The sequence below is a fragment of the Electrona antarctica genome (genome assembly GCF_951216825.1).
Source record: "Electrona antarctica genome assembly, chromosome: 10".
In the NCBI taxonomy this organism is placed as follows: Eukaryota; Metazoa; Chordata; class Actinopteri; order Myctophiformes; family Myctophidae; genus Electrona; species Electrona antarctica.
The window spans coordinates 48375928-48401937 of NC_136791.1; the positions used below are offsets into that span (position 1 = coordinate 48375928).

At 43.7% G+C, this 26010-nt stretch overlaps 1 protein-coding gene across 1 annotated transcript in view; it reads left to right on the forward strand.

Annotated features, from left to right (window-relative positions):
• adam12b (ADAM metallopeptidase domain 12b) overlaps positions 1-26010 on the forward strand; it is a 163472-nt gene that overhangs the window by 76448 nt on the left and 61014 nt on the right. The window contains exons 4-10 of the mRNA XM_079511702.1: positions 10005-10083; positions 13576-13652; positions 16614-16803; positions 17905-17970; positions 20045-20116; positions 23645-23814; positions 24825-24909. Coding sequence (XP_079367828.1) covers positions 10005-10083; positions 13576-13652; positions 16614-16803; positions 17905-17970; positions 20045-20116; positions 23645-23814; positions 24825-24909 — 739 coding nt within the window. The remainder of the gene's footprint in view (positions 1-10004; positions 10084-13575; positions 13653-16613; positions 16804-17904; positions 17971-20044; positions 20117-23644; positions 23815-24824; positions 24910-26010) is intronic.

The following is a 26010-nucleotide window of genomic DNA, read 5'->3' on the forward strand; positions in this document are numbered from 1 at the left end:
CCCCCCCCCCCCCCTCTCTCTCTCTCATTAGCAGGCAACAGTGCAGCACTATCTCTCTGTCTCTGTTTCTGGCACAACAGCGCCACTTTTGCCCCTACTGGTACTCATAGTCACATAGCAACACACATAGTCACATACCTAGGTTAACACGGACAAGTCACATACCGAGGTTAACACGGACATTGCTGTTCCTTGGAGTGGTTGCACCACTCAAAAACCTACGGTAAAAAGTAAACATTAATTTGATTCAGTAGTCTGACGGCTGTGTGGGGTGAGTTCAGTGAATGATAAGGGGACGTCGTTGCAGGTCAACAGCAGTAGCTAGCTGCGCAGTGCACATTGATACGACGTCAAACTGGTGTTTTCTTTCCCCCAACCCGCACAGAACCCTTTCCAGACTGAGTAGCAGCGAAGTGACAATACAAATCCACGGAACACAGCGATTGAGGCTGGAACCCAGGCTACTGGTCGCCTGGGAACGGGAAGGTTCCCGGTTCCTTGAGCAATACAATGTTTAGTTGCTCTCTCGGGCTCTGTTCATGAGCTGCCAGCTGCTGTTAAAAATGAGCTGAAATGAAAAATCTGTTTTCACACTTTCAGAGTATATCCGTGGTCGTGATGGGGACATTGTTAACTATACATGCGATATTTTATTGGCCTTTTTTATCAAGAAGCAAAGTACAAAAAGATAATTGTTGCTGCTGGTGACTCCATTCCATTCCTGCCATTACCAATGCCATCAATGGAAACATTGCGACAAGAAAGTGATAGATATAGAACCCAAGAAATTACAACATATTGACATACTGTAATATAGGTTATATAATTAATGGTACTGTAGAAGGACTCTTAATAAAAAATAGCTGTGTGTGTGTGTGTGTGTGTGTGTGTGTGTGTGTGTGTGTGTGTGTGTGTGTGTGTGTGTGTGTGTGTGTGTGTGTGTGTGTGTGTGTGTGTGTGTGTGTGTGTGTGTGTGTGTGTGAGAGCACACCGAGGGAGTGGGAGGGAGAGAGAAAGTTGAGCAATCAATTATCATGAAACATCTCTCCTACTCCACATGAGTAGTGATTAGTTAGTGATTTAGTTCTTGACTTGTTTTATTGACTTTATTGTTGTTAAAGCACGTTGTGACTGTAATTGTCTGTGAAAGGTGCTCTATAAATAAACTGTTCTTACTTACTTACATGAGCATTTCACTCCTGCTTCTGTACTGTATTAATACTCTGATAATGTTCAAGATAGCATGGAACTGGAAGCCCTTTTTAATCCATTTCAAGGTTTCAGGATCCTCCAGCAGAATATTAGCCCTCAGGTTATGCAATGCCACACATTGTCTAACTCATTAACTGTCCAGTTCCCCTAGAACACTCTAGAGCCCTTGCTAGAGTTTTTGAGCACTTATATTTCAATAATATTTTATTCTATGATTATATAAGCACCAAATATCTCAAAAGATCGCTAACCCTGGGGGAAAAAGTGTGTTACCGCGATGTTCTGTTATACAATACAATCAAACAAAACTGGCGTGGATTTGTTTTGATCACGTTCTGTCCGTTTGTTCTATGAACCGGAAGCTATAGATTCACTCACAGGTCACGGAAGAGTGCCCTCTATCTTAAACACTGAAAACACCAAATGACGTCTACTGTACACATCAATGGCAGTCAAGAGCTATTAAAATAACTGCATTTATTGCCACCAGTTGCCCTTTTTCATGACATTACCATATTGATTGATTGACTGTATTTATTTATTTGTATTAATACTGTATTGAACTGAGTTTTTGACTCTACATTACTAATCCATGTGTGGATCAGGTGCTGTTCGACAGATTTGAGAGAAGAGTTATGTTGTAACCTTGTGTCTGGTATTTATCTATTTTTCTATCGGCTGCAGGGGAATGTCAGAAAAGCCAGGGTAAGCTGTAGTCCACACGTACCACATGTAGTACACACATTATACACTACCTACTAATACACAGGGAACCTTTGCCAAGGAGTTGATTGCAGCCAGATTCCATAATGTCAAGCCAGTGGCCTCAAAACATTATGGCACAGCAACAAGGGTCACTGCAATAAGCCAGCTTTAAACAGCTACCCCAAAGACCAACTTTGTAGAATGTTCTTGGTATTAGCATTTGCATGACAAAAAATCCGGTCTGAAGTCCACACACGACCTCTAGGGCAGGAATCTTAATTTGCAATCTGTTCAATGTAAGGGAGCAGCGGATGCCGACTTTATTTCCGTTTGAGGCAGTTGAAATGGAAAAATCTGAGTTGCATTAACCAATAGAGCCTATTTTATACATGGCTTATTTGAAAATAGCAGATCTACAAGCTCACAACGCATCACATCATAATGCGTTGCGTGAGCTTATAGATCAGATTTGTTATTATTGGTTTTTTTTTGACATCTTGAGAAATTCTGAAAAACTTTGACATTTTCTGATACAAACAGGGGTGCCAGGGTTAATGTAGCTAAAGCTTATAGCAGTAAGAACTAAAGTCTGTATCTTTGCCAGACAGCCAGGCCATGCCAGGAAACCCTAGATATAAACTAGTATAGTCAGATAAGTCATAATAAGTAGGGCTGAGCCGAATGGCTCGAAGCTTCATTCAATGGAATGGGATTTTGGATTATAATTCAGATTCTGACTGTTGTGTTCCTGTTCTGTGTTTTGTGCTCCGGGACTTTTATTTGCCAAAATGCGTTAGTTTGTTCAGAGAAGCGCCGCATATACTTTCTCCTCACTGACTGGTGCATTTTATTTAGGCCCCTTGCCCCATCAGTACATCCAAGCAGTCATATCTGCTCTTAAATCCCATTTTGACCTGAGATCAGATTCTAAAAATGTCTTCTACATCCTGACAGTTTTCTGAAAAAGCTATGTTTCTATGTCAAGAGTTTTTTTCAAAAATAGCAGACCTACAAGCTCGTAGCGGTGGCGCGCTACGAGCTTGTAGATCTGCTATTTTTCAATAGCTAAAGCATAACATAATGCTAACACCAAAAGGGGTTCCCGCACAAAATGGGTTAAATCCACATCAAGGAAAGTCACAATGCACACCCACCAAGTCACAATGCACACCCACCAAGTCACAATGCACACCCACCAAGTCACAATGCACACCCACCAAGTCACAATGCACACCCACCAAGTCACAATGCACACCCACCAAGTCACAATGCACACCCACCAAGTCACAATGCACACCCACCAAGTCACAATGCACACCCATTTAAAGTTTTAAAACAGTATTACTATACAGAGGAACCTTGTGCTTTTGTTTGGCTTTTAAAAAAGTTTTCTGAAATATCAACTTGCTTTTGATTAAACATGTTTCCTCGATTCCTAAGGTAGTGTAGACATTAAAGAGCGATCTATGATCGATCATATATACATGTACCAGGAAATGTGTGCCCATTCCAGTTACAGTATGTCAACATGTTGGTTATAACACCCAACTTCCAACGTATTAAATGGCTTCATAGCCACCCACCTTGCTGGGGGACCCGCTAATGCGTATTGCTATGGATACCATCCATCCATCCATCTTCAACCGCTTATCCGTAGTCGGGTCGCGGGGGAAACAGCTCCACCAGAGTGCTCCAGAGCAACATTATAGTGACTTCCTCCTGGGGGATTCCGAGACGTTCCAAGGCCAGTGAGTCGATGTGTTTCCTCCAACTGCGCCTTGGTCTGCCCTGGGGTCTCCTCACAGTGGGACGTGTGTAGAGGACCTCCCTAGGGAGGCGCCCGAGAGGCATCCTAACCAGATGCCCGAACCACCTCAGCTGGCTCCTTTCCAGGTGAAGGAGCGGCGGTTCTACTCCGAGTCTCTCTCGTGTGACTGAGCTTCTCACCCTATCTCTAAGGGAGATGCCAGCCACCCGTCGAAGAAAACTCATTTCGGCCGCTTGTATTCGCGACCTTATTCTTTCGGTCATGACCCACACTTCATGGATGCTATGGATACCATTCATTCTTATAACCGCTGCATCTAATGCCATTTAAGCCAAGGACCTCAGCCCCATTGACACCCTAACAAACTGCATCTCGGATATTAATGTCTGGATGTCAGAAAACTTTCTCCAGTTAAATAACGACAAAACTGAAATCCTAGTTATTGGGGATATGACCCCCACAGGGAACAAGTATCTGCTAAACTTAAATCATGGTCATTAAACACCAAGGATCAGATAAAAAACCTTGGTGTCATACTTGACTTGACTTTCAAGGCCCATATCAGTAACATCACCAAAGTGTCTTTTTATCACCTGAGGAATATTGTCAGAGTCCGTGGGTTTCTCTCACAGGTTGATACAGAAAGGCTAATGCACGCATTTATCACTAGCAGGCTAGATTACTGCAATGCTCTCCCATCTGGTGTCCCCAAAAAATAAGTTGCCCGGCTACAACTAGTCCAGAATGCAGCTGTACGCGTACTGACCAAGACCAGACGGAGAGCACACATCACACCCATTTTAAAATCACTTCACTGGTTGCCTGTTTAATCTAGAATTGATTTTAAGGTCCTTCTGCTAGTTTTTAAATCTATTCATGGAAATGCACCTGCATATTTGTCTGAAATGCTCCCTGGGTATGTGCCTGGAAGAGCTCTTAGATCCTCGAGAACTGGTCTTTTAGAGGTTCCTAAGACTAGACCTAAAACTAAAAGGCATGGAGAAGCAGCCTTTAGCTATTATGGTCCTATAATGTGGAACAGCCTGGCTGTTAAACCTGCGGCTCTCTGAATCCACAGACATTTTTAAAAGAAATACCTTTTTAGCATTGCTTTTAATTAGGTCATATCCTTGTTTATGTTTATTTGTAATGTTTTCCAATGTTTTCTTTTTCCATTTCCTTTAATGTCTTTTATATTTGTAATCTGTGAAGCACATTGGGTTGCACTTGCTGTATGAAATGTGCTATACAAATAAAGTTTTGATTGATTGATTGATTTAATGATGGCCAAAGATAGCCAGGGTAAACACAATTAACCAATATATAATGTTCGCGTAAACATCACCTTGACACTATGCATGCTGTGTTTCTGTGAGGCCAGTGGCGGAAGGTTCCTATAACGGCAGTGGGTGCCCCCCAGAATTAAATTGTTTCAGCCATAAGCGGCGGGTGGATTTTACCTTTAACTAGGTGGGACGACGACAACGCAGATTTATTTATTTATTTCCCCCAGATGGTCTAACAATGTCATGATTTGACCAATTTATTACCAATCTCGTACACCATTGCTCACCAAAGCAAGATCCTTGACCCAATTACAGCCTGCATCTTGCCTTTTAATTAAAGTAAAAGTAGTCTGAGGAAAAGGAACAGTTCTGTTCCCCGGACATTGTTTTGGGATATTTTGGCTGAGATGGCTCTGTTTGTCAAATCTCAAGTCAGTGTGGAGATTACCCGGCGGCCGGCGGTGTTGCTGCCCCTCCCCTCCCTCCCGGCTCATGGCTCTTTACAGACGGGCCGACGGTACACAGACAGCAGCCTCTCCGCTGACCGGGAGGCATACTTTAATCCGACGGAGCATTAGTTCGACATGCGTCCGCATCTCGGACTAGCGCCTGCTCCCGTGCTTGCGTTAGTGTTGTGTTGCTGCAGGAGACGGAGTGTGAATGAACCATGCGCTCACTGGAACAAACCCAATGTATTAGCATTTGAATACCTGTTCTGTGAACACCGTAAAGGTGTGTGCCTACGTGACAAAATGACCAGGGGGAGGGGATCTTCAGCCTTCAGTCAGCTGGTGCTTTTTGGCTTATTTTGTCAGTGGGTGCCTGTGACCTCAAGCACTCCCGAAGTTGACGCCGTTGTGTGAGGCTTCTACTGTACGTACATAAATAGCACAGTCACATCAGCTGCAGTGGTGGCAGTAAAATGAACAGTATACTACAGCATACTACTGAAAAATGGCTGTAAAAATCAGAAATGGCAATACAGAATGTTTATGGAATCTCGTTCATTTCTGCTACAGTAACTGTGATCCTCATATAGCTTTATTTAGCCGTTTTTATTTATTGTAAACATGTACTGTACACAATATACAAAATGCAAAAGACCACATAAAAAGTGGGTCCTATGAGCCTTTTGGATCGAGTCCTGATGCCTGCCGTACTGTTTGCCAGCTGACGGCGGCAGTGTGAACAGTCCACTGTTGGGGGAGTTAGGATCTTCTGGGAATTCACCGTGCGCCTTTTATGTGTAGAGGCAGCTCAGTTCTGATGATGTGCTATGCTGTTTTTTGTCTTCTCTACCAGCAGTGATGTAGCCGACCGTACTCTCAATGGTGCACCTGTAGAAGTGCAGGCATTTTACACAGCAGACATTTTGATGGGTAAAACAGTAAACACAGCTGAAGGTAACAACAATAATTGTGCACACGTGTTTCATTTGTAGGATTTATAATGTGTGCCAGCCTGGACAGCTCCTCTCCTGTTAACTCCATGCTGGCACACAGAAACACACACAACTAGAAAAAGTGCCCCTCGGGGCACAGGTCTCCACCAAGGCAGGTCAGGTTGTGGCCTCCTGGTGGCGCTATAATAGGCTAATGTGAAAAGGGTGCCATTTCTTCATACGCCTTTGATGGCAATTGGATGATTTGAGGCATTTTGCTCCAAAAATGTGTTTTGCAAAAATCAACCTGTTGGTGGCACTATAACAGGCCAATGTGAAAAGGGTGGGATATATTCCTCAGCCTAGTAAGAAAATGTGTGAAAGATTTCACGTAAATTGCACGCTGCGTTCATGATTTGAGGCTTTTGTTCAAAACGGGGCAATCTTGCAAACTGTGAAAGCCAATTATAGCCAATTAGGATGGAATATGAAATATCGGACAGATCCGACTTGCGCACATGACCATAGAGATACTGTGTAACGATTTGTGAGATTTTTGGACAGAATCTGGAGGAGTAATATCCAAAAATGTGTTTTACAAAAGTCGGCCTCCTGGTGGCGCTATAAAAGGCACATGCGGAAAATGCAGGTCAAAGGTTTGTCCTTGGCCTCTAGGGAGTGTGCATGCAACGTTTCACGCAGATCGGTGCAGTTTTAGGTAAAACATGTGAAAAGCTGCCTCATGGTGGCGCTATAACAGTGTGTGCAAAGTTTGGCATGGACCGGGTTAACGGTGCCGGAGATTAGCTGGTAACAGATGGACGGAAGGACAGACGGACACACACACACACGGACACACACACGGACGGAGTGCAAAACATACTCTCTCCCCATGCCTTCGGCCTGGTGGAGACAATTAATGTTGTCTATTGTCCTTTATCTGCATTTGCCCGTCAAAATGATAGCTGTGAAAAGGGTCCATTGTGAAAACAACAAGTAAGCAGTATACTGTATAAGACGTTTTTTTTATTATTATTTTATGCTCAAAGAATATTCACATGAATCTATTTAGTCTTACTGTATGTAGACCTTTATATACTAAATGGTTAGTCAGAATTGGGCAGTATTATGCGTGTCTTAAGTACCAGGTCGTATTACTTAACTTAAGACCTGGAGGCGTGATCAATGCCATTTGGCTATTCTGAGTGGCCAAACAGCATTGACCACGCCTCCAGGTCTTAAGTTAAGTAATAAGACCTGGTACTTAAGACACACATAATACTGCCCAATGTATTTTAATATAACACATTAAAATACAAAATCTGATTTTACAATTTAAATTATCAGACGGGTACAGTGGAATAGTATGACATACAGCACCATTCTGCACAACTCTGGATTGAACAAACAGTCAAACACACCACAGAGGCCCTCATGCATCGATGACTTCCATGTCTATTCATACATACATGTAGGAAAGCACAGATTTTTCTAAGAATATCCATTCTATACATTTCAGTGTTTATGGAAGGAACACTTACAGCAGTCTAGCACCAGTAAGACAAACTCCTAATGGACCAACTGTATGGAAATGCATTCAGCCAGATGTCGCACTCTGATGCAGGTCCCCAGTGTCACACATTTTAAATGAGGCATAGGCTACTAAGCCTTTGGAGTGATTACTGGCTGCTTAGCTTATCAGATTTGGTTTATTGGTTGCTAACGGCATGATAAGGCACATTAAGGCTATAATGGTTATTTCATGAAATAAAATGTAGTCGAGCTAGGGAGTTCTCTTGATCGAAATATTTGGACGATAATAGAATTTTCTTTTGTGTTTAATGAAAAATGTATTGGTATTTTATTTTTATTTTTTTATGTTTTTTTTTTGTGGCTTTCGCCTTTATTTTATATATTTTATGGAGGGACAGACAGTAGGCTGACAGGAAATGGGGAGAGAGATGGGGGGATGACATGCAGTGAAGGCCGTCGGGATCGGGAGTCGAACCTGCGGCACACTGCCAGACTGGATTACCAGCCAAGGTGCCTGGACCACTGAGCCATGGCCCAGGCCTGAATGGTATTTTGTAATGAAAATGCGTGGACATTGATGGATTTGAATTTTATATCTATATAGGCCGTAATTAATTTATATTCTGAAAGAGAGAGAGAGAGACGCGCATAATCTTTTTTGTTTGAGCTTGAGCAATGAGATATTTGCAAGCGGTGAATGTTATGTCCATATGACGATATTGCGATATCCAAGAGACGATATCTAGTTTCATATCATGATATTGAAATATTGCCCAGCACTACCATGAATCTATAGGCGAAGCACACACATCAAACATGGCCATAAAAGAGCCCGGCTCAACTATTGAACAATCCTGAAGAATGAAAGAAGTGTGTGTACTATTGGATTTACTCACCTCTAATCTTGGATGTTGGTCCATGCAAGCTGTGCGGTGTTGGCAGTGCGCTGTGGGATATGAATGCTCCCCGCTGTGACATGGACGCTTGCCTTCCATTTTTCAAATCCTTCTCCATCCCCTCTGTTGATGTGTCTCCTCTGAATTAATGATGTTTTTACATCGTAAAAGAGGCAGATGGTCTTTTTTTTCTCGATCATAATATAACTAATGTAACTTTTTTGCGGCTTGTTGATTGTTTTTTGTATGCAAATGTGATAGTTTATGTAGCGTTTGCATCATTGTGTGGTCATTGTATGTCATTACATTTACAAGGTTCAGGTTGTCCATTGACCTCAACTTGTGTCATATGCGCGCGCACGCACGCACGCACGCACGCACGCACGCACGCACGCACGCACAGATGTTCCTCTTGATGACAGTGTGATTAAGCAGCTGTAGAAATGTTTCTGTAGAAGCCATTTAACTGTTTTTTGTATGTAATTATTATGATTTCTGTTTATTATTTAGTCTATTCAGCTTTGAGATAATTATTTAGAATATTGAATTTAATTGATACGTTCACTGAATTATTGGCTGATTGACACCAAGGGCACGCCTCCCCAGGCCTAATTGACAGAGCAGAGGGAGCATATCAAGGCTGGGGTAATTGGGAATGGTTATGCACCTGGGTGGAAATACGGCTTTTACCAGGCCAGCCAGGAGAATGCCACAGAGAGAAGCTGTTTGTTCTGTAATGCACTTTAATGGCGAAGTAAATATGCAAACAAAAAATAATTCAACTTGTGGACAATGGTTTCTTCTTGCCTGCGTACAGCCCAAGTCTGGGTGCATCAGTGAGTTTTGTCTGTTTTGTTTGAAAGCAGACAGAGCCACTACAGTTTCTATCGATCCACTGACAAGTTCCTGGGTTTGGGACTTACTACACTATTTCCATCATCTACTCATGGCCTGTAGTCGATTAATGCACGTGCGTGGATGCACACGCGCACGCAAGGAATTGTACGTGTACAACAGTGCACGCAAGTGTTCCCATGAAATCTGAAGTCTGTCATACCCTCAGAATGTGTATTCCCAGCACAATATACTAAATACATCAAGTCTGAAGTCTAAATGGGCCTGTGCTTTTCTCACCCTAGCCTCATACAAAGTATTTACAAGTTTGGGGGGAAAAAAACAACCCTCGTCTTTGACGTGTCTGTCTTTTTCTGCTTCTGTTTTAGGGGCCTATTTTCAAGCCATTACACGGAGACTCATTACCTGGAGGATGGGAGTGCAGTCACTGGTGCTCACAACTTCACGGTACGTTAGCAGTCGAGTGCATGTGACATTTATGGTTGAGCTGACATGCAGGGGGTGCGTATGTATATGGACACATCCACAGACGGGTGCCCTGGTCGCAGCCAAGAGAAAGATTGGGTAAGACTGACGTTATGTATCTTTCAGGACCTTTCACTGCTTCGTCTGAGCCATCGCGGGGCCGCTGAGCAGCCTTTACCGTAATTACACTACTTAATGCGCAACGAAATCCGGACGGGCGCTCGTAGATGTTTATGTATTTGACATTCAAAGTTGAATTTTGCCACTACTGTTGGAGCAGCCATAAACTACACATGTAGTTGTTGTGTACCTTACTTTTTGGCCACTTTGCATCCAACTGTAGTGTCACCTCACCTGTTTTTAACTTGACTCTTTACTCTGACTATGTCGCCATACCTCTTCCATCTGACCTACAAAGAAAATGAAGTGTCTCTGTGTGTGTCTGTCTGTCTGTCTGTCTGTCTGTCTGGGTGGATGTGTGTCTGGGTGGATGTGTGCCTGGGTGGGGGGATGGGTGGGTGTGGGTGTTGACCTACCTGCATGGACCCGTGATATTTTCTTGTATTGCTTACCTGAACCTGCCTGACCTGCAGGCCAACACATGGGACATGTGGGTTATGGGGTAGGGTAGACCCAATACTCCAGTCTGGGTCTAGTAAATATTCTAGCAGTAGATGCTCTCATTTGAAGGGAGATGCAAGGAACATTATGCAGCCGGCAGACTTTTCACAACACAGTGTTCCAGAAATGTACACTGGAGGCAGTGATGTGTTTGAGGCAGTAGCACATAAAATTGGTTGTATACATTTTTTGTCAGGCGAAACCTGATTGAAAGCTCATGAAAACTCGTCTGCCTCCTCTGGCAATGGGACAGCGAGCAACGGCATGCCAACGGCATCCATGCACACACACACCTCTGATCAATGGGACAGCAAGCAACGGCATGCCAACGGCATCCATGCACACACGCACCTCTGATCAATGGGACAGCAAGCAACGGCATGCCAACGGCATCCATGCATACACCGTCAGTTCCAGACCCACAGGAACACACCCAGGGTGCCGGCCCGATTCCGGCGAGCCGCCCCGCGTCCGAAACGGTTGAGAAATGACAGTTACCGTGAGGGGGTCCCTCTACTGTACCGTGTACTGTACTGTCACTGTACTGTACTGGCACACCTGAAATCACCATATATACAGTTAATATGTGCGTGTGTGTTTGTGTGTGTGTTAGGTTGCGCACAGGTGGTGAAAAACAACCATGCTGTTTTCGTGCTCATACCCAGGCAGCCAGCCAGGCAGGCACCCACACACATAGTCACTTAATGAAGTGGGTTGCACCACTTAAAAAAATAAACCCCTCTGAACAGTTAACACAGTTAACTGTATTTTTCTCCTCTGGCATCTGAGTGAAATGTAAATCAGGGCATCACTGAACAGTGGGAAGGCCCATTTGACAGCCTCCTGACAGCTCGGCGGGGGTGAAATGCTTGGTAATTTGGCACTGACTGACAATTCCATTCCCACAGTTTTGACAGTGTCCTCTACTGCCTTTGTTGCTTACCTTTCATTTCAAACGTGGGGGCGGTGCAAGCACGACACCTCGCTTTCCAAAGACATACTTTATACAAACCGTGGCTCGTCCCACACCATCAATAAAGCTGTGTCATTTCCCATATCCACTTTGTGGGGGGAAAAGTGTTCCCCAACAAAACAAAATTATTATTCTGTGAATTTTCTGTGAAGCTTTTTGGAGCATCATGAAAAACAGTCAAACACTGCCCCTGTTCACATTAGAGCAGGGGTTTCCAAACTTTTCAAGGTCGAGACCCAAAAGAGAGATTAGACGTTTGGCCCGGGGCCCAAACTAGTGAAACTAGATCTACAAATTAAGCACACAACGTGTTGCTTTGTTCCACATTATGAGCTTGTACTGTAGATTGTGTATTTTCACTACTTCATAAATATTCAATTTTTTATTTATGGAATTTCTTACATTTGTTTTTGTTTTGAAATGGATGATTTTTTTTTTTAATGTAGGAAAATAAAATGGGGTTTTTACTCGAATTGTGACCCATACAATTCGTCCATGCAACCGGTGTTTCATGCAACCGGTTCATGAATACCCATTCCGAAATGGACCGGTGACTTTGTTAGTCGAACCCTACATGCATGAATATGCTCTCATTATAGAGACTGCTGTCCTAAGACAGTGTGATACGATGTGTCGATGTTGCCAAACAAAACCGTTATTATCGGCATTAACCAATCTATGGTTCACCGCTTCATAGATCAGGGTTTATTTTGACCTGAGATCAGATTCTAAAAATGTCTTCTACATCCTGACAGCTTTCTGAAAAAGCTATGTTTCTATGTCAGTCGTTCTTTGATTTTTCAAAAATGGCAGACCTACAAGCTCGTAGTGCGCCACTCGGTGGCGCGCTATGAGCTTGTAGATCTGCTATTTTTCAATAGCTAAAGTATAACATAATGCTAACACCAAAAGGGGTTCCCGCCCAAAATGGGTTAAGTCAGTCTGGGTGAGAGGGACGCCAAAGCCAACACCTTGACAAAAAAAATGGTGAAAGAGTTAAAGTGTTGGATGCGAAATATTCTGTCGCAATGATGTGTCATGCATTTTAGTGGTAATAGAAACAAATTGCCCAAAATATACTCTTTATGCCTGCTCTGTTTTCATGGTTCACATTGAGCTCTCTGCCCATTCCAAAGCGGTATATTTTCTTTTCTCCCCAGATGCATTGCTTTTCTCATTCGGGTGACCATTCTGTTTTTGTAGCATTATGGGGGAAGAAAGAAATAATAATGCCATCCACAAGAATTTCCTCTGGCAGTTCAGTGTTGACACTTGGCATTTCCAGAACTGAGCAATAGCTAACAGAGCGACAAATGGCAGTTGATTTTGGATGGTGTGGCGCAGACTTGAAAGAGTGCTGCTAGACAGTAAATGGACTTCTGTTTTGCCTCCAAACCAGACACTTCCTCCCCCCTACTGGTGCTCAGACAAGACAGCATGAGTCTCACCATCTCGATGACGATAACCTTAAATGGCCTCTCTTCATGCTTAGGTGGACTCATTTGCATCGCCATTTTTGTGGCCACTCCAGCAGAACAACAAAGGAAAAAACATACTGTTTTTTGCTGCCACCTTCTATTTGTGTCACTGTCCAGCTGTGTAGGTTATATTGATTTCAAAGAGCCCTGTTTGTATGGAGGAAAACAGACAGGGGAACATGTTCCACAAAGCAAATCTGAATGAAATGACCTTAAGGCAGTGTCAGTGCAGTTGAGGGTATTTTGTTCATGTTTTTAGAACTGCTGCGGTAAGAAACGTGAGACTTATCACCTCAATTACTTTTAAGTGTGTTGCATAAAGAAAGTGCCCATTTTCTTACAATTGTTTGACATTGTATGACTATAATGATATTGTTTATGTGAACATTTGACTTGTTGTAGAATAACTGCTATTACCACGGAGAAGTGCAGGGACGTCCAGAATCCGATGTCATCCTCAGTGCCTGTTCCGGCCTTCGGTAAGAAACACAATGGTTTTCTAATTCTATTTTTTTTAATTGCTCACAGCTGTCCCCCGTGATATTTGTACAAGTCAGTCAGCATGACACTCAAGCTAGAGTTATACTGAAAATAGGCGTCATACAAGCTTATGGTGCAACGTGTTGTAAGCTTGTAGATCGGCTATTTTTGCGACACATATACCAACAAGCCCCTTAGCTCTGTACTACTGCACTTCAAGGCTCTTGTCGCGAGTCAGGTAAAAGTTGAAGGTGTCATTCAGTCATTTCTTGTACTAGCACCTGAATAAAAGGCTTTAACTGTCCGAGCTGCTCAAGTGTCTATCCTTTCTGCAACTGTTGTCCCTGCTCCTGTAACGCACCGGAACCAGCTGTATCAGGCTGAGGCTCCCTGGTAGACTGCCTTTTGTTTTGAAGGTGTCCCGACTCCCCATTGCAGAGAATAACAATGCCAGCGTGTTTATATGGGAAGAGGAGAGGTGACCTGTTGGCTACTGTATGTCAGGGCCACAATATATATTAGGGATGCACCGAAAGGGAAATTCTTAGCCGAAAACCGAATACCGAATATCCGAATATGATTAATATTATAATCATACCATTGCTGTCATGGCCGTACCTTAAAGCTACCTGATTTATGGCAAAATAAATGGTTATGGCAAAACATAACTTAAATAATAATCACTATTATGGGTCCATAAAACATTTATTCAGCTCTTTTGAATGCACTAATTGCATACACTATTCGGTGATATATTTTATAAATGAATTTTTAGCCATTTACTGCCGATTATTTTCTGTGGCTAATATATATGAAGTATCCACAACATCCTGACGTGACATCGCCACAAGGTCCTGATCGAGTGACCCTAACATGTCTATAGTGGCCACAAAGTAATTATCTCAATTGGGGCACGATGTAAACTACAGTAACTGAACCGGCCAGGTCACCCCTCCTCTTCTGTACGTTAACACTAGCATGACTGAGAGGTCATTTTGACCTTTTTTTTTATTTTGAAGTTGATTATCTTTGCCCATGAAGCTTTCAGAAGGTTCCCCTTCCATGACTATCATCATCCATCATCATTCCATCATCTCAGAAATGTTTGACATCTGAAACATTTTCTAAATATGAATTTAATTCTTTCAGCTCCATTGCCGTAGATGTAGGTCAATTGAAGCCTATTTTTTGATACTACGCTTACCACCATTGCCGTTGATTAATGGCAATTGCGCTTTTATAGTGCATTCGATTGATCGAGCCATAATGCTACTTACGTTAGCATCTGGTAGCTAGCTGTTGTTGTCACAAGACTCCGGAGCCCATCTTAGATCATCGGCACCATAAGAATCCATTCTATCCGTTTCTTTCAATCGCCTGTATCTCCTATTCCTTGTCCCAGATAGCGTTTTTGGTCAAAACAGCGTTTATTTGATGGCCCAGACCTGGTGATGTGGAGCTCTCCAGTGCACCGGCATAGACCCATATTGTAAACAACAGTTGAACGGGACCTGTTCAACTTCCTAGGATAATACTACTTCCGGTAGTCTAGAAATGTGGCTTTTCAAAATAAGAGCTCGACTGGGAAAAATGCTGTGAATTAGATCCTAATTTTTCAATAAATGCTAGCGGACTATAGTGTTAAGCACATGCTACTTCTGTCCCTTTTTTCTTCAGTCATGTAGAAACGTGCATATTCTTAATGATCTGCACTCATCTTCTCTCACAATGGTGCACCTGTACGCTGTCTGACAGACTGCCACTAACGGCCACCTGCTAGCAAACTAAATGGGTTTTTGGGCATTAACAAAAACGCTTGTAGATGCACGGTCATCTGCTGCTTAATTACCCCAACAATGTGGATGCATTATGGGAACGAGAGAATGTTCAGTATCCCGTGACATCCTTTTAATGGTGCAATAAAAGCTAATGGAAAGGAACATTAAGGTTGTCATGAATTTGTGATTGATTCTTTTGTATTGTTATAGGTGTGTATATTAAAATCTGAGTTTAACCCATTTTGGGGCGGGAACCCCTTTTGGTGTTCCAAGCATTCTGTTATACTTTAGCTATTGAAAAATAGCAGATCTACAAGCTCATAGCGCGCCACCGAGTGGCGCGCTATGAACTTGTAGGTCTGCTATTTTTGAAAAATCATAAAAATGCGGCACAAATCTTTGAATAGGTATATATTCTTTCAGAGTGAACGTTTTTTTTATTTCGACGTCAGGCCTAAATGGGTTAAGTAAATAATCGATGCAGACAGGGTGGCTTTACTGTAATAACTGAGCCATTTATGAAGGTGAAAGTGTGTGTGCGCGCGTGCGTGCGTGCGTGCGTGCGTGCGTGCGTGCGTGCGTGCGTGCGTGCGTGTGTGTGTGCGTGCGTGCGTGCGTGTTTTTTCTTTTTTCATTTTTACACATCAAGCTGTGTAACTCCTCAGAACGACAGCTGCTGGAGGAGCCGATGTGTGGCTTGGCTGCAGTGCCAAGACAAATTGTTTCCTAGTTTTAGTTGGCCTCCGTGACTCTGTCGGGAGCAGAGGACAGGCCACTGTTAGTGAGTCGTCTCAGAGGAGGAGAAAATGTCTGTCAGTCTTCGCTTATTCCATTCAGGCCTGACGTCGAAATTTAAAAAAAAAAGGTTTTCTAAATCATGACAATTTTCTGAAAGATTTGAGGCACATTTTAACGATTTTTCAAAAATAGCAGACCTACAAGTTCATAGCGCGCCACTCGGTGGCGCGCTATGAGCTTGTAGATCTGCTATTTTTCAATAGCTAAATTATAACATGTTGTTTAAAACACCAAAAGGGGTTCCCGCCCAAAATGGGTTATTCCATATTCAGGGGTCGTGTCCAATCTAATTCTCAATTACAGTTATGGCAACGTCTTCAGAACCCAGTGTATCACGAGATTGGTTACACTTTCAAGCATTTTTGTGTCGTTTTATCTCAACAGGGGTTTCATCGCGCTCGAAAACAAGACGTTCATCCTGGAGCCTGTGTCGGGCTCTGATGACGGAACCCATCTCATCTACCGGGGGGAGCAACTCAATCTGACCCCCGGGACCTGTGGCCACGGTTTCAACATGTCCTCCGTCAGACCCGACAACCACATCCGAAGCCCCTTCCAGTCCTTCAGCACCAGGGTGAGATCAGCATGTTCCTCTTAAGCGTTTAATGTGAAAACGTGAAATACAGTTCTGAGCAGTATTACTACCATAAAACATGATGGGTTTGTGTGGGGTTTCGTTGTTTGGTGTTATACATGCAGGTGTCAAACCTGGGGATTTCTACAAGGTCAGTGGGACCAAAATAAATGGGCATATATTTGAGTCCATATCAGAGAATGGCCTGAAGGTCTGGCCTTGAGTTTGACACTGTTTTAATCTGGGTTCTGAGCCCAGTTTTATTTGGCCCATGTTTTCCACTTCACAGGGTGGAGGGATGGGTCCATCTGTCCTTATAGCCTCCCAAAGCCATGTTCTCCCTTTGGCCAGGGGAAATTAAACACAGCGAGGATAGGATTATTTCTATCACAATATTATATTAGAATGCGTAGAGGAGAGAGGTACTATGGGGATGGCGTGTAGTGTACACCATTTAAAAGTTTGGGAGGGGAAAGGGGAATGTGCTCACAAGATGTGTCTCGACATTAGAAGATTTTAAAGCAATACTTCTGTCATTGGTGGACAGGACCCCAGCATGAAAAAAAAATTCTTCAACAAAATGTTTGTTGATTTTACTGTATTTAATGCCTTACTACCCTTATCTGTGCTGTGTGCCACAAAATGATGATGAAATTGCAGGTCGTGCTGTACCAGCTGCTTCCACTTAGTGATTCGTCTGTTCTAGTTGCTTGGTTTTTATCATGAGGTTTACTATACTCACAGAAAGCTAGTAATAAATCACATATGGAACTGTGTTGTTTAAAGGAACAGCTCGAAGGAAGTTAATTTCTTGTTCAGTTGTGTAAACCTTAAGGGCCGATTCATACTCCTATTTTACCGCTGTAGTGCCGAAATGATTTCAGTAGCACCGAAGAGCCGACTTTAGGACGGTACCCCGCCCCCCTGGCCCGAACCTCAAATGACGTCACATTGTAGGCTCTAAAGAGCCGAACCGACTTTTATTCGTCTCTAAAATAGGAGTATGAATCGGACCCTGAGCCATCATTTTCACGTTTCCTATACCTTGCTTATCTCTACACCTACTTCTCTTTTCCCCTCTGTCCTCTGTTTAACTCACAGCACAAGAGGCACGCTCAGAAGACGACCAAGTACGTCGAGCTGATCATTGTCGCGGACAACAGAGAGGTATAGGCTGTGCCTCGTCGTTACCCATCCACAAATCCTCTGTTAGCTCAATAGCTACAAATCCTCTGTAAGCTCACAACACAAAGTGTAAAAACAGTCATTACGACGGCATCAAGGCCCACCCAAATAAATTTTAGTTGACTAAATTAACTGTAGACTAAAATATTTAGTCGACTAAAACTAGACTAACACTAAAACATTCCAGGTGACTAAAATGTGACCGAAACTAATTGATAAAAACTATTGAAGAGACTAATGACTAAAACTAAAAATCAAAATGTGCCGCCAAAAATAACACTAGCTGTCGCGGAAGAGGCGAAAATAAATAAATAAATAAATACATAACAGGGTTGAGCTGTAATAACAGTAAAAGCAGGTCCCCCCCCCCCGGGGGCTGCAGAATTAGGTCAGTATGCAACGAGGAGTGTGGTCTGGTGGAAACGGTACCCCCCCCCCCCCACACACACACACACACACACACACTTTTTGACAGGAAGTGCTGAATGATTCCCCAGTGGAACCGACGGGAAACAGGAAAAGCCATGTGGATGCAAGAAGACGACGTCTCCTGTAAGCAGAGATGCAGAGGCTCATTCTGGGGGATTTCCGCCTGACTGCCCTCCGATGCCGATGGCAATGACCCCGCAGGCTGGGAGAAGAAGAAGGAAATGCGTGAGGGGGGGGGGGGGGGGGGGGGGGGGAATTAAATAAAAAGAAGATCTAAGAAAAAGGCGGACCGCTGGTGTGGCTGACTTGGTGTGGAAACTGTAGTTCTCTAGCCCATTTTGACCTGAGATCAGATTCTAAAAAATGTCTTCTACATCCTGACAGTTTTCTGAAAAAGCTATGTTTCTTATGTCGTTCTTCAGTTTTTCAAAAATAGCAGACCTACAAGCTCGTAGCGCGCCACTCGGTGGCGCGCTATGAGCTTGTAGATCTGCTATTTTTCAATAGCTAAAGCATAGCATAATGCTAACACCAAAAGGGGTTCCCGCCCAAAACGGGCTAGGCCTCCATGCAGCAGCACAGGTGGGAACACAGTGGGATGGAAATGAAGGGGTCTGTCTCACCTTGGATTTGGATGCTTCAGCAGGCATGTCATGTCTGCCAATAATCCCACTACCCTGTGGCCCGGCCTGCCAGTCGTTTCCCTCGCACAAGGAGAACTCCCTATAGCTCCAGATGGTCGCAGCTTGTCAGCCTGCCTGACACAAAGCAGAAGGCTTAATTTTGATAATGTCCGAGGCGTGCTTTTCCTTGGTGGCCTTTTTTTTGGCAGTTATAATTTGGGATTTTTGGTCTCTAGCAATTGACTGTTAATCTGTTTTTTTAGTGATACTTGGACTGAATGGCCAATTTGTTACTACTTATCTTATTCAATTGCTTCCTTTGGCCTATTTTAATTTTAATTCTTTGGGCAAAAATAGCTGATCAATTAACAAAAATGTGAGCTTGTAGATCAACTAAGAGATTTCCCGTACAGGGGGGAAAAGGAGGGTACCAAGTAAAGACACCTGGGGGGACCCCAGTTAACATTGTAGACAGTATAGGGTTTAACCCATTTTGAGGCGGGAACCCCTTTTGGTGTTAGCATTATGTTATGCTTTAGCTATTGAAAAATAGCAGATCTACAAGCTCATAGCGCGCAACCGAGTGGCGCGCTACGAGCTTGTAGGTCTGCTATTTTTGAAAAATCGAAGAATGACTGACATAGAAACATAGCTTTTTCAGAAAACTGTCATTTTCAAACAGACACTTTTAGAATCTGATCTCAGGTCAAAATGGGTTAAGTGGTTAATAACCAATCACTCATTAGTGACTGACATCTCCAGCCATCGTACAACACTAACTTTTACCCTGTCCACAAGGGACTGAACAGCGTGCTTGTTCCTCCAACCTGGAACTGTTGTAGAGGGCAGCACCAGAACCCCTGCATCGATTGGCTAAAATGTGCACAGTGGGTGGGGTGAATGAAAATCAGTAGTGATTCTGGGGTCCTCTGAGGTCTATCACTGTGTATAGCTGTGTCTTTTCTACCATAGCTGACCTTATAGTGTTGTGTGTTGTTGTTCAGTTCCAGAAGCAGGGGAAGGACGTGGAGAGGGTGAAACAGAGACTGGCAGAGATAGCCAATTACGTCGACAAGGTAAAAAATCCCCCTCTTCCCTTTTGCACAGGAGGGATAAATCACATTTTTAAAATAGAAATCATGCCGACAGCAGAGATTAATGAGACGGCCGTGTGATGTATTAACCCATTTAGGCCTGACGTCGAAATTTATAAAATGTCTTCTAAATCCTGACAGTTTTCTGTCAGGATTTGCCCCACATTTTCACGATTTTTCAAAAATAGCAGACCTACAAGCTCGTAGCGCGCCACCGAGTGGCGCGCTACGAGCTTGTAGATCTGCTATTTTTCAATAGCTAAAGTATAACATAACGCTTAGTTAAAACACCGTTCCCGCCCAGAATGGGTTAATGTCCAACTTGGTGGGACATTAATATACAGGCAATGTACAGTCAGAAGACCAATTATCAGCGAGCGTGGGTGTTCTGTAGACATGACAGACTCATGCACTCCCCTTGTGAACATACTTAAAGGGGTCTTTGTGTAGAATCCATCTTATTCACAGTAATTTAACTTGATTCATTGTCAAGTAACTGCTTGTTCTACTTACTACAAGTAAGATGCGCGAACGCGGGAAGCGAACGCAGCTCGTAAATTGCAATAACAATTAGAATAAATTACTTTATATTTTGTTTTTTTAAGATTTATTGTTTAAGTTAAGTTTTTTTTTTACTTTTTTTTGTACGTTTTTTTTTAAAGTTTTTTTTTAAGTTAAGTTTTTTTTAAGTTAAGTTTTGTGTGTGTGTGTGTGTGTGTGTGTGTGTGTGTGTGTGTGTGTGTGTTTTGTGTGTGATACAGCTCTGCCCTCTGGTGGCGGGCAGGTGGTGTTACAGTGTGACACACACACACAGACAGACACACACACAGACAGACAAGGTCTCATAGTTAGTGCTCACTGCGTTCGCAACTATTGAAAAGGCATTCTGGAAGGACAAAAAAAAGTGAGGTTAGTCAGTGAGCTGAAAAACCAACAGCAAGGTCTGAGAGTTCCATATGAACATTGATGGCTCAAAGTAGCAGTGTGCTGTAGGGTTTAATGCCGGGATCCCGGGATTTCGGTTCTCCCGGGCATAGGGCACGCAATTTCCCGCCCGGAAATTTCTTCGGGACCCGTCGTCCCGGAGTTTTTTTTTTCTTGTAGGGAAATTACACTAAAGGGGTTTAAAGGGCCGTATTTAGCCAGCCCCACTCAGGTGGGCAGACAGAATTGTAAGGGGGGCGACTCCGCCGGCGCGGGTGGGGTGTCAAACCCACATTTGGTGGGCAGGACGCACGTTTGGGTGGGCTATGCCCACCCCTGCCCCCCCCCCTAGAACCGGCCCCAGACAGTGCGCGTTCTTTCCCCTTATCTATGAGTGATCAAATGTCCAATCTGAACCCTCCCATCATTTTGAAACATGTTTGATGATATTTATATGGAATTATGGATTACACTCGAGGGCTGCAATGGGAACTGGAGCCAGCGGGATCCAACGTAAATGTTGGCGGCGCGGGCGGTATTTAAATAGCCTACCTGCGGCCGGGCAGGCACGGCCGGTCAAGATGAAATCAGTGGGACCCCGCGAATCCTGCATCCTCCCGCAATTAATCAGATAGGGCCTACAGAGTTTATATACACTTTAGCAAAATATGAATGTCTGACAGACATCTTCAGGCATGCACGCTCCCAAAGCTGCTGCACCTGTCAATCATTAGCCTAATCAGTCACTCTGTGAGAATTGTGTGTTTTACGGACGGAGCGAGGAGTTTCCTTTCTCTGTGATGGACATTGTCACTTCTAAACCCCCTTTTGCTTTTGCCTGCATGTGTGCAGCAATAACGTGAAACGGAACACAAACAAAGATGAGTAGGCTACAATTTGTTTTATAATAACCACCAGCACGCAGCGTCTCTCTCTCTCTCTCTCTCTCTCTCTCTTTCTCCATCTCTCTCTCTCTCTCTCTCTCTCTCTCTCTCTCTCTCGCTCTCGCTCTCTCTCTCTCTCTCTAATAATCAGTGTGCTGTGCACTGGACGTGCTGGCTAATTTAACACCCAATCGGACTTTTCATAAAGTACAAAGCGGGATGATCACATTCTCTGCAGCGGAGAAGGGGACCCACTGCATGCTCAAAGGGTGAAAGACCATAGCTAAGGTATCTATGTGAAAGACGTGAGGTCGTTTATTTTTTCCCCCGTGCTTAGTCACATTAGTGCAAACGCCTGTGTCCCTTTTTCTGAATAGCGTAGTAGGCCTATAACGTTATTAATATTTTAATTTAACACTTTTATTGTAGGCTATATGTTCATATTTCGTTCAAATAAAACATTTTAAACCAAAAAATATCACTATTCTATTGAACATATGAAGTATCTATACATATAAATGCATTTTGGTGGGCACTTTTTTTCTTTTTTTTCTGACGGGAATTCCCGCGGGAGCCCGGGAAAAGGTCCGCAAATTCCCGGGAATTAAAATGAGCCAAATCCGGGAAAATATTAAACCCTAGTGTGCTGTACACTCTGAGTTACAAATGGATAGATTAACACTGAGGACTAATTCGGTGGCAGTGGCTCAGGGGTAGAGCGGCCACTTGGGAAATGGAAGGTTCGATCCCGGGCTCCCCCAGAGTTGGTGTCGAAGTGTCCTTGAGCAAGACTCTGAACCCCTAAATTGCTCCCGATGAGCAGGTCGGTGCCTTGCATGGTTTCCACCGCCATCGGTGTATGAATGTGTGCACGTAAATGGGTGAATTCAATGCATTGTACAGTCATTGTAAAGCGCCTTGGATTAACCCATTTTGGGCGGGAACCCCTTTTGGTGTTTTAAGTGTAATGTTATACTTTAGCTATTGAAAAATAGCAGATCTACAAGCTCATAGCGCGCCACCGAGTGGCGCGCTACGAGCTTGTAGGTCTGCTATTTTTGAAAAGTCGTGAAAATTTGGCGCACATCTTTGAATATATATTTCAGAGCGAACATTTTTAACTAAAATATTGGCTTCTGGGGCGTCCCTGGAACTACATATTTTGAAATGGGGGTCCGTGGCCCAATAGAGATAATTCTGGGGGTCCTTGACATGAAAAAGGTTGAGCACCACTGACATAGAAACATGGGTTTTTCAGATTTTTTTTAAGATTTAGAAGCCTTTTTTTTTATCGACCTCAGTCCAAAATGGGTTAAGGCGCTATATAAATGTAGCCTGGCTAATAAGCCAGACCGAATCAGCCGTTGGCAAAAAAAAAATTGCCTGCCGGCGGATTACGGTCTGGAGAGGCTCAATTGTACGCCCATTTCCTACACCAGAGAACTGGTGTGGCCAATCGGGACACTGTATGCAATATGGGCGGGCTTTGGTACAGTGACGTTCAATGCTTGAGACCTTTGACTGACAGTAGCTCTGACCAATTGCGTCAAAGAGAAAATGTTTGAACCCGCCCCCCCGGGAAACAAGATCCATACAGCATCTCCAGACTCAAATACCACACGACAGTGTGATTTGAGTCTGGCTTATTATAAATGCACCATTTACCATTTACCTTCTGTTTCCACTCCAACGTTTACTGCAGTTCTACAGGTCCCTCAACATCCGCGTGGCCCTGGTCGGCCTGGAGGTGTGGAGCGACGTTGACAAGTGCCCCGTCACCCAGGACCCCTTCACCACCCTGCACGAGTTCCTGGACTGGAGGAAAGTCAAACTTCTGCCCCACAAACCTCACGACAACGCTCAGCTGATCAGGTGGAGAGAGAAAAGAATCAACACATTGCCAGCAAGGAAACATAATGGGCATGTTGCAGACACATACAGTTGGAGGCCATCGATATTGTCCTTTTCTTTTTGCTGAGGTTTGCGTGATCTGCGCAAAAGGACAGTTAAAACCCATTTTGGGGCGGGAACCCCTTTTGGTGTTTTAAACATTATGTTATAATTTAGCTATTGAAAAATAGCAGATCTACAAGCTCATAGCGCGCCACCGAGTGGCGCGCTACGAGCTTGTAGGTCTGCTATTTTTGAAAAATCGTGAAAATATTTATTTCAGTAAACTGGAGGATTTAGAAGGATTTTTTTTTAAATTTTGAGGTCAGGCCTAAATGGGTCAAATGATAAGGGACAATATCGGTGGCACCCAACTGTACATCCCCACTGCTTTTCACCTTGCCCTGTTCCCCTCGCCCTGACTCTTTTCACCTTGCCCTGTTCTCCTCGCCCTGACTCTTTTCACCTTGCCCTGTTCCCCTCGCCCTGACTCTTTTCACCTTGCCCTGTTCTCCTCGCCCTGACTCTTTTCACCTTGCCCTGTTCCCCTCGCCCTGACTCTTTTCACCTTGCCCTGTTCTCCTCGCCCTGACTCTTTTCACCTTGCCCTGTTCTCCTCGCCCTGACTCTTTTCACCTTGCCCTGTTCCCCTCGCCCTGACTCTTTTCACCTTGCCCTGTTCTCCTCGCCCTGACTCTTTTCACCTTGCCCTGTTCTCCTCGCCCTGACTCTTTTCACCTTGCCCTGTTCTCCTCGCCCTGACTCTTTTCACCTTGCCCTGTTCCCCTCGCCCTGACTCTTTTCACCTTGCCCTGTTCTCCTCGCCCTGACTCTTTTCACCTTGCCCTGTTCTCCTCGCCCTGACTCTTTTCACCTTGCCCTGTTCTCCTCGCCCTGACTCTTTTCACCTTGCCCTGTTCTCCTCGCCCTGACTCTTTTCACCTTGCCCTGTTCTCCTCGCCCTGACTCTGTGTCCTCTGTCATTTCCTCAGTGGAGTTTACTTCCAGGGCACCACCATTGGCATGGCGCCCATCATGAGCATGTGCACAGTGGAGCAGTCCGGGGGCATTGTCATGGTGAGTATAGCGCACGGCCAGTGTCGTGGACAGTAATGAAGTACCGAAGTATTTATTTGAGTACTGTACTTACTTTAGTATTTGTATTTTTTGATATTTGTGACTTTCACTCCACACTACATTTCAAAGACGAATATTGAACTTTTGACTCCACTATATTTCTATAGGAAGGGAAAATGTACATTCATTATGACACTTTAGCCCTATTTCAAGTAAAGTGCCATTTTTCCACTGTTGTTTTTTTCTGGAAAATCTTTGAATTTCTTTGGAAAATGTCTACATTTAAATTCAGCATTGGCATTAAAAAGAAAATGTACTGCATTGTAATTTGTACTTTTGAATACTACAGTATTTTTTAAAAGCAAGTAGTACTCCAGTACTGTAACTCAAGTACCAGTTTGATCAAGCAACAACTTTCACTTGTAGTTGAGTACTACAGTACTTATACTGTATTTGTCCAATGAGTATCTCTACTTTGACTCAGGGCTGGACTGAGACAAAAAATCCGGCCCGGACATTTTCGCGGAATTTGGCCCAGACCGGCCCACCAGAGGGTCGGCCCACCGGGCATATGCCTGGTACTAGGGCATTCACTTCTAGTCATTTTTACTAGTTGACTAGTTGCCTAGTTTACTAGTCGACTAGTCAAACTCCAAAGTTGTTTAACTACCTATTATGTAAAACATAATTGGGAAATAAATATTTGTACATTTAAAAACTGTGTACACTGGTGACTATAACTATAATCTACCTGATCTTGAGGCCTACAAAATCAAAAATAAATAAATCAAAAATAAATCAACTAGTCAACTAGTACCAACAAGGTCGACTAGTGGATTGTAAACTAGTCGACTAGTTGCTTAATGCCCTACCTGGTACGTCCTGTGGCCATTTGGCCAATCCACCCCAGTTTGACTCGAGCACTGGGCTTCAGTTCTTTGTCCCACCACTGATAAGTTAAGTAGCGCACTAGCGCACGTCCACCCGGTTCAGCCCCGCCCACTCTTCCTCTAGTTTACACAGTATGAGTGTATCAGCACAGACATTGTTCAGGGGCCCGCCGTGTGCTGCTAACACAGTCCAGACATGTTTTAACGCCAA